Raw genomic sequence first — 10000 nt, forward strand, 5'->3', positions numbered from 1 at the left:
AAACGACCGGTTTCAATAGACCGGCGAAATTTCTCATTTTATTAAAGCACTGAGGTTACGACAACTTCGAGTTAAACTGATTTCACGGGTTGTCAAAGACTGCAGCGATTCCCTTTTCCCAGATGAACGCCGAATCATTTCGCTTTAATATTCAGAAATGCTCTCGCTCGATCTCTTTATGCTTTCAGTGCCTTTCGCCCGACATGTTTTGCAAGGCGTTTAGTTATGCGAAACCTCCGCGAAACATCCACGCAGCGAGGGAGGTAACTTTATCCCGATTCTAAAAATTAGTCGAGACGAATTACCTATGGAATAGGGTGTGTATAGGGGATGCCTTCTCTGTCGCCTTTATCCTCTCTTGTTACAAACTTAACTAAAGAGCTTCAATTCGCCACTTCCTTGTAGGGGGAAACATCATGAAAAGTTAAAATCGATATCTTTTACAATTTTGTAATCAGAGGATTCATGATTTTTTCGATCAGTTTAGAGTGAAGAAAATTAACCGCTGAACGTAACGTTCGCATGCATGTGATCAATCACATGAAATTTTGCAGGAAGTCTGTGGGGTTTTTCGCCTCGTTTTATTTTTTCTTTTACCTTCTTCAAATTGATTATACCTGAAGTGATATTGCCGCCGGTTAGCTAAGTGTCAATCGATACCTAGGCTGGTAGGAAATTTGAAAACTAAAGTATCATCATCTCACGGCCGGGAGGTTTAGAGCGTTTGTTTTCAACTCTCTGACTTCTCTCAGTTTCCCTGGCATCTCTGGTTTTGAATCTCACTTTAGTCGCTAGCTGGCTTGAGTTTTCTGCAGTATATAAAAATATTAGCTCTAATTGCAACTCCTTATCCGTTCTTTTTCTTACACATTTCGGAGTGTTTTTTCTTATAATAAGTTGACATTTGTGGGCCATTGTAATTATTAAACTTCTAGTCATGTCAAGATCACCATTAATTTGGTCACCCAGTGCAAAGGTGATTTTAAAACATGATGTGTTTCAATATCATAAATTGCAAAGCGGTAAATTAAGAAAAAGGCTTCTTCTTCAAAAAGATGCCTTTATGGAAAATTAAACGACCTTAAACTACAAAGTCTACTACGGATATTTTAAAATGGACTTGTCGACTATTTTTATACTTTAGTTAGTACTTATTCGAAACGTATGGGTAAGAAATTTTAACAGTTTTTAAAAAAACATTTTTTAAGTCTTCCCACTTCAGCAGCTGACCAAAATATGTTTGAAAGATTCACATAGTTTTACACGGTTAAGAATTTGGAACTCTTGATTAACACATTTCAAGCTGTTAAAACGCAGTACCTGATCGTACGACTCTAAATACTGATCAGATCAGGGGGCTTAAAATAACAAAATAGCGTATAGCCCAATTAAAGGAGCTGTGTTACGGCAGTCCAGTTCATTTTCTTTAATTTTGCCAATTACTCGACCTCAATCGCTATGGAACTTAAAGTAAACAAAGAAATTACATGGACATGACTGTGATTACTATAGTTCGTTTTACTGTAATTTCCATTCTGTTAATCCTGTTTCTACTTTTAATTATATAGTGCATAAATTGTAAATAACTTGATTTGATTTATTTCAGTTATAATTATTATTGATGTAATTTAACAGGAAAGAGCCTCCAAGTGGATCTGGGCATTATTATCATTATTATTATTAAATCAGAGATTCGAGACAAACAAACATGTCTCCTGAGCATTATTTTTGAAGTTGCAAACACCAGAGATCAACTTTGAAAAACTGTTAGGCTGAACAGTTTTCAAAAACCCTAATTTCAATCCGTTTCAGTCTTCTTCAGTTTTGCCCATCCGTGGCATCTGCATCTGTTGTGTTATTTTAACCTTCCTTTAATGTTTTAAGCGGTTATTTTTACGTTTCTCTTAATTTAACGGGCATTTTGCAATTACCTAACTTGGCTGAATTTCGTGACACAGCTCCATTAAGAGGAAGTAATAAAGTTATAGAACTGTGTAGGGCCGATGGTAGCTGTTGAGGTAAACGCTTTCGGAACACTAAATACAGCCACTGAAGGTTTGAAAAATTCAAACACTTCGGGACTGTCACATACAGTTTGAAATTAACTGGCGTTGTCTTTTTTTGTTTGTTTTGAGACGCTGTCTATGGCGATCGCTGAAACGAAGTGCAACAATGTTGGATCCGTTTTCACAGTTTCACCAACATTGTTGGGGCCACGCACGCGCATAACACGATGCACTGCCGCTTCCAACATTGTTGGGAGTTAATTGTTGCATCCGTTTGCACACCACTGCCAACACGGACGCAACAACTCCCAACATTCTTGGCTGCACATTTTTAGGAGCTGATGCGTCCATTTGCACGTAGCTTAAGAGCCGGCGGTAGAGTCATATGACAGCAAAATTAGCAATTAATTAAGGCTATGTTCATACTTAACCGGATAACTTTTGCGCCGGCACGAAAACCATACCGGAAAAGGTTTATATTCACACATAAGAACAGTCATTTCGGAGCGATTTCCGTTACGGTAACGGACCAAAGCAGCATCACGCCAATCTCGAAAGTGGAGCATCTCAACGGATAGGTTTTGGGCCACACTTCGGTGTAGTGTGAACAAGTTCTTGGACCACAGCGGAAGTTAATAAGTAGGAGCGAGGACTAAAATCCACTTAAACGGATTTTTATCGAAGTAAATGCTCAGGAGTGAAGACTGGAATTTAGATTAATACCAATCCCTCTCGGCAAAACACTCCAGCAACATGTTGGATGTGTGTGCCCCCAGTATGGCTTTAATTTGCTGTTCACACTGAACTGGATTGCTGTTTGTGTCGGCACGAAAAGCTATAGTTTATTAGTAAAATCCAACTAGTGGTCTATTATCAATGCTGCGTTCTGACTGGTTGAGCTACCACTAGGCTATGTGTTATAGCCCACTAGTAGCGAAAGGCGCCGGCTTTGAAAACCATGACAATGGCGGCTGAATCGCCCTTTGCTAGCTAAAGTTGTTCTGTCTCGATATTTTTGACCAACTAGTTGCATTTGACTAAAACAATTTTTCCTCTCGCCCTCATGGCCTTCGGCCTCATGGGCTATTGACTCGGACCTTATTCGGGATCGAGGAATAGTTGTTAAGTATAGTGTGAACAGGGCATTAATTTCAATATTCCTGAATATAGTCTAAAGTCACAAAACTGGACTATTTTATTTATTTATTTATTTATTTATTTATTTATTTATTTAGTTAGTTAGTTAGTTAGTTAGTTAGTTAGTTTAATTGAGGCGAAGAAAGTTTTTAGCTTTTTGAAAAGAGAGCAAAAATAACGTGACATAGCCACATTGAAACCAACACTGAAGGGGCAGATGGGCGATCTAATTGAAGGCGAATCGTGAAACGAAGTATTTGAAAATGAATATTGAAAGGAGACCGAGGACGATTAACATTGGTTGGAAAGTTTCTTTAATTATAAAAGGAGAGTTTATCAAATGAATATTTAGGTTCAGCTGGAGAGTCAAAGTAATTTTAAATAAAAATTTAGCAAAATATCAATTTAAGGCTGAATACGAATATTTATTTAACGTTCAGAAACGGGTCCCTTTGTTGACTTTAAATTGACAATTATTAATATTGTCCAGTCGTTGACGACCAACTAGTGCTGCTTTAATTTCAACTAGAAACTGAAGCTGAGAGGGAAAAAAAAATATTAATGGAGAGAACAAAAAATATGGAGATAAAACTCTTATTACCAGTGTCAACCAAACAGAACAATTCATTTGCGGACGAGCTTATAAAACATATCCTTTAAATTTGAGATCATGACAAAATTAAGAGCAGAACCTGTCAAGGAAAGCATGATTTCTGGCACGCCATCGCTTTTCTTCGGTAACAGGCTATAGTCGCGACTTTGAGACTAATTTTAGGTCATGCATAAAATATTTTAATTATGTATGCGTTAAAACGCGAGTGGAGAAATATTTCATTAGAAACTGTTGTTTTTTTTAGACGCAACTACAACTTTTTTCTTGTAACTATACCTGTTATAAATGTCAGGTACTAATTATTGCTATTTCGTTTAGCTTGCTTAAGCAAGGTCTAAAGAACATATGTTTTTACCTTGCTGGTGGTATTGACTCAAGTTAGCACGCCTGAAGATGAATTTTTTGTTGATTGGCTAGAACTGGCAATTATTAGAGTTATATTTCAATATTTTTTTGCCCTTTGTTTTACATAATCATCGGCTTCTTTCCTGATACAGGATGCAAAGCGAACTTAATTTAAGGCGTCACTTGAAGACCTTACAATGAACGAAGCCCGTTGTATTTATTCATGTTTTTGGAAGCTGCTAAGACTTAGAGAACACACCTGTTGAGGAGTCATCAGTGAGCATGAACACAACAGCGAATAGATCAAGTTCCTCTGGCTGTTCCAGTCTGGTAAATCCAGAAGCACTAAAAGTTGGAGAAACAGTTGCTTATAGTTTAATTCTTGTAGTCTCGCTGGTTGGAAATTCTCTCATCGCATTAATTGTTTATAAAACACCAACCTTGAGAAAACCGATAAATATGTTGATCGCAAACATGGCCATGTCCGACCTGCTCTATCCAATATTCCTGTTCCCTGTTCGTCTGGCAGAGATGCACGTTGGCTGGTGGCTTATTGGTGGTACCCTTGGTCAGGTCTTATGCAAGATACACACTTTTCTTGCTGATATTTCCTCGTTAGTGTCGATTCAGAGCCTGGTTCTGATAACAGTGGGTCGATTTGGAGCTGTTGTAGTTCCACTCCGTTCACCCCTCATCCGTCGAAAGTTTTGTCCCTTCTTTATTGTCGCTACGTGGATCATTGCAATGGCCTTTCATTCGCCATACTTTTTTGCTTTTGGACTGGTTGAATACCCTGGGGGGATGTTGTGCGAAGGTCTGTGGAAGGAAGTCTTCGGAGGAACAACATATGCAAAATACCACCTAACAGGTGCTATCGTGTTTTTCTACATCCCTTCCGTCCTGGTGGTGATACTTTACTCCATCATCCCGATCAAGCTTAAAAAGCAAGTCCATCCAGGTGAACAGTCATCCAGCAACGAAGAACAGCGAGCAAGAAGGAATAAGAACGTGCTAAAGATGGCCATTGCTATTGTGTTGGTGTTTGTGATTAGTTGGGTGCCCTATCACACTACCTGGTTACTTTTGAATTATGTACCGGAAATTTCATTTTTTTCGTCTTGCAGTTTCTTATTATGCGCTCATATCACCTACTATTTGGCTATCGCAAACTGTGCCATCAATCCCTTTACCTGTCTTATTTTGAGCAGCAACTATCGTCAGGGTCTTAAGAAACTTCTAACTTAGGCAAAGACAACTTGATCATGAGGCTGGTGCTGGTTTCTGTTTCTTTCTTTCTTCCGTCCTTTTTTTCTTTTCCTTTCCTTTTCTTTTTTTTTTCTTTTTTTTTCGGGGGGTGGGGGAGGGGGGGAGGGGGAGGGGTCTTATCCAGAATCTAGCCTGGGGTACAGTCTCCATTCCGTGCATGCCCCTCCAGCTGCACCAGGCTATCCGGCAGGTGAGGCAGGTGCGTGTGTATGTTCTCGTGTGATCGATATATTTTTTACATTACGCAGGTGCGCGACTCACCACATGCTCACGCACTCGTGACTTGTCGAAAGGTACGCGTGTGCCAAAGTCATGATTTGCTATTTTATCCCTCAGGGTTGATCAGATCTATTCTGGGAGATTTTGGTTCCAAAGACTGTATCTTTATTATGAATCCAACCCAGCCAAACAACTGTTAGAATTGAAACCCTAAGAAACTGAGACTACAAAGGATTTAGGTAAGTGATCTTTATGGAAAAAGCGAATAAATATATAAGAAAAAGAGAAACACAAAATTAGCTTACTTTTCGTGATTTGCCTTGAAATTGCATATTTTTCCTCACACAAAGCGATTTGTTTTGCTATTACGCAATGATATCGCGACATGCTCAAATTGCGTGAAATTCCAAAGGTCAGAAAACATTGCTCGTAGACCTTGGGTTACCTGTGATCATTTCAAGATCATGACATTACAAACAAATCAAAGGGTGTAATATGCCTTGTTTTTTGTAAATAAATGTTCACACGAAATTCAGGTGCCAGTCACACTTTTTTAAAACTACTCTAATAGTCCAAGTAAATTTTCCATCGGCGCGGCAATCTATTGTAGCCACTTTGGAACCTTGAATGACCTCCAGAGAGCGCACGCGTAGCCTGGGAACGAGAGCATAAGACCATTTACAAGTACAGATGCATCATCATAAATCAAAGTGAAGAGGTCAGCGAGAAAGGACTTCTCTCCAAATGGCTTCCCTCATCCTTGAAACTTTGAGTGTCATAGGAATCGTTATTTGGCAAATTCTCAAGTCCTTCGTACGGATATTTTTCCCGCCACCTCGTAAAGATATCAATGGAGAAATTGTATTCCTGACAGGCGCTGGAAGCGGCTTGGGCCGATTGATGGCTGTGAAGTTCGCCAAGCTTGGCGCGACAGTCGTTTGCGCCGACATAAATCAAGCTGCAAACGACGAAACTGTGAAAGAAATCCAAGATCTAGGCTTCAAAGCGTGTGGTTATAAATGTGACTGTAGTAGCCGTGAAGACATTTACCGTGTCGCTGATCTCGTGAAGAAAGAAGTTGGCGATGTCACGATGCTGATCAACAATGCGGGGATTGTTAGCGGCAAAAAATTTCTGGACACAGAAGATTGGATGATTCAGAAAACTATGGAGGTTAATACGATGGCTCATTTCTGGGTATGTATATTGCTTAAAAACGTAATAGTTACGTTTAATATATAACTTACATTGCGTTAAAGAACACACGACTTGGCCAATGTCCTTGCATGCGCAATGGAGCGCATCTTTACACTGTTTACACAATCATGCGTTCTCTTCTATTCGAGTTGGGTCTCATTAAGAAAATAAGAGTTCTAAAAAAAGTTGCAATTACGCTTAATAAGGATCTGTAGTGTTTTCAGTGGAATTTTACAATTACATGTATGAAGATTTGATGGTCCAAAGTCCATCAGCAGTGTTCGTCACGCTGGTATTCTATGTGCGTGACGTGGGGAACTGTTGGGTAATGGGAAGGGTGGGTGGGTAGTTTTGTTCCTGCCACGTAGTTGTTTAAGGGACAATCATGATCTCCCAGAAATGGTGATGACAGTAACAATAATGAGAACAGCAAAAGATCAACAGGTTTTCATGTAGATAAGACATTACATGTAAGAGAACAACTTTGAAAGTGCATCACACTTTTGGTACATTTTTATGTATGTTTCCTTGCCATTGTTGCACGACTATGATCTAAAACCTCCTGTTTTCATGTGTTTTGGAGGACATGAACACAAGAAAAATAATTTTCTTTTTCATTTTCTGAACGTAGATAATGTACAGTCTTGCAGGATTCAATTCTAGAAAAATTAGCCAACATTAGACAATTTCACCCCACTGAATTTAGAGCAAAGACGTAGAAACAGCACAAATTCCCTTTTTGGGTGAGATCTTCACTGTCATCTCCATCTCCCTAACAGCATAATAATTATTGTTTTACTGGGTACTTAAGCAGGGGGTAAATGGTGGTCCACCCTAATTTATGGCATAAAAATGGCATCTCTGTGTTTCTAAATTAACAAGTCAAATTTCAACGAAACTTCCATATCTCATTTTTTATACCCGGAAAACAAATTTCCCCAAGTGAAAGTACAGCTCACTGTCCAAGAAGACTCCTTACACAACTGTAATTTAATCAGGGAAGGAAAGGTTTGATGTACAGTTACATGTACAGTGTAAACCTCCATTAAGCAGCCAGTAACCAAAATCCCCAAATAATTGTAAAAAAATGGTAAATTCAATCTCTATGGTCATCCCAAGAAGAGTTCTCCTATTATTTTGACCTCTTTTAAGCGGCCATCCGGTGCTTGATACCATTAGGGTGTATTCCTTTGAGATGATCAGGATCACGATCAGTGATCCGAGATCACTCAGATTATGGTAGATCAAATGAACCCATGAATCCTCTCTGGACAAGGATTCATTGGTTCATTTGATCTATCATGATCCAAGTAATGTTGGATCAGTAATCCTGATCCAGATCATCCCATAGGAATGCACCCTTAGTTTGGCTTCATTTCAAGAATTTGGTGAAGGAATTACAGTCAAGATAGAAGTTGGCATCCAATTGTGAACTAGTAATGCTTCTCCCATCACGTGTTTCTTTCAAAATGAAGTGACATTTCTGCTAAAGATTATGCTTATTCATGACAAACCTCTATTGAGCAGCCACCCTCTGTTAACCGGCCACTTGCCAATACCCCAAGAGCATGGCTGCTTAAATTAAGAAAGGTTCAACTGTAATACAGATGTCAAAGCTGTTCCAAGTGACAAAGAGTGATCAATTGCTTTTTTTACGTTCAACAACAGACCACAAAAGCCTTTTTACCATCTATGATAGAGAAAAACCATGGCCATGTTGTCACAATAGCATCATCTGCTGGTTTCTTTGGTGTCTCTGGACTATGTGATTACTGTGCCTCCAAGTTTGCAGCAGTTGGCATTGACGAGTCACTGTTCATGGAGTTGGGAGCGTTGAAAAAGGATGGTGTTCACACAACTGTTGTCTGCCCATACTTTATTAACACGGGCATGTTTGATGGGGTTAAAACAAGGTAAAGTATCATCTTCTTCGGCTATCATAACAAATCAATTAATGACTGGTCTCATGAAACTAGTCCATTTTGTTTTGGCAGAATCTCAATGTTTTCAAGGCAGAGCTGAAGGAAACACTGAGAGTCTTGGTTTCAGCAGAAATACAATGTACCTGTTTCCTGAGAGATGAATCATATTTCTTTATACAGTAGTTAAGATCCCTTAATTTTTTATTGGGCTTTGTGTAATTTATAATTAACAATAAATTATTATAATTTGAATAAGGCTGAGTATGATGTGAAGAATTTTGCAGTTTGACTAGAATACACTTTGGCATATTCTTGTGTTTCTTCTATAGTTTTAATCAGAAATTCAGCTACAATTTTTGTCTTTGGATAGCTGAGATCACCTTTTTTTGGTTCGCTTTTGCCCAAGCAGCCTCGTCTCCTAGCAAATATACCATCAAATCAATGATACATTGTACATTGCTGCATCTTCCAAAATAATACTGTATGGTACATGTAAGCGTCACTTGGTTATGAAGAATTAGCTGGGGGATTCAAGCCAATCAGAAATGGCAAAACATTTAAACTATTTTGAACGAATAATAATACCAATTAATCACCTTAAACTTTAGGTTCCCTCTTCTTCTTCCAATTCTGGAACCTGACTGGGCAACAGACCAGATGGTAGATGCTGTTTTAAGAAATAAGGCACTTTTGTTCCTTCCAAGAATTCTGAGTTTGGTTCTCTGGCTCAAAAGGTGAGTTTTAGTTGAGTTTTAAACTTTGTATATTGTAATTCACAGACAGCATACATACATGAATTTATTATATAAACACCAATGAAATACCAGGTGAGCTTTCGGGCGAAAACTTGATATCTTCACGTGTGAAAATAACTTGTTATCTTGACATGTGAAAATATCACCGTTGCTATAGCTACATAATAGATTGTGCCTTTCACACCAAAAAACTATTAAAGTGAAATGGTTTGGTAGTTCATTGGTGTTTATATAAAAAATAGAACATTACATGGCCGCTTGGAGATACGAAATTTCTCTTCTCATGTTGAAAAAATATTTCACTCGTTCACTGCGCTCACTCGTGAAATATTTTCAACACTCGAAGAGAAATTTGGTATCTCCGCGTGGCCATGTAATATCCTCACTTGTGCTAATACAAGTACAGTGTAAGTTAATCATGGGATGAGAATCATTTGGTGGGCTACACTGAGTCAGCATGATTTAATTATTCTTGATCTTTTTTTATGGTACATGTACATTATGTACAGTATAAGCTATAGTGTATATTACAGCGAGATA

At 38.5% G+C, this 10000-nt stretch overlaps 2 protein-coding genes across 2 annotated transcripts in view; both read left to right on the forward strand.

The window, feature by feature from the left end:
* The first annotated feature begins 4285 nt into the window (after window positions 1-4285).
* LOC140945412 (RYamide receptor-like) lies at window positions 4286-5346 on the forward strand. The gene has a single exon (XM_073394441.1). The coding sequence runs from the start codon at window positions 4384-4386 to the stop codon at window positions 5344-5346; it is 963 nt and encodes a 320-aa protein (XP_073250542.1). The 5' UTR covers window positions 4286-4383.
* Window positions 5347-6294: 948 nt separating this feature from the next.
* Window positions 6295-10000, forward strand: part of LOC140946444 (epidermal retinol dehydrogenase 2-like) — a 5593-nt gene continuing 1887 nt past the window's right edge. Inside the window, exons 1-3 of the mRNA XM_073395567.1 lie at window positions 6295-6783; window positions 8452-8696; window positions 9314-9439. Of these exons, the coding sequence (XP_073251668.1) occupies window positions 6331-6783; window positions 8452-8696; window positions 9314-9439 (824 nt within the window). The 5' untranslated portion in view covers window positions 6295-6330. The remainder of the gene's footprint in view (window positions 6784-8451; window positions 8697-9313; window positions 9440-10000) is intronic.

This window comes from Porites lutea, chromosome 8 (genome assembly GCF_958299795.1).
Source record: "Porites lutea chromosome 8, jaPorLute2.1, whole genome shotgun sequence".
NCBI lineage: Eukaryota > Metazoa > Cnidaria > Anthozoa > Scleractinia > Poritidae > Porites > Porites lutea.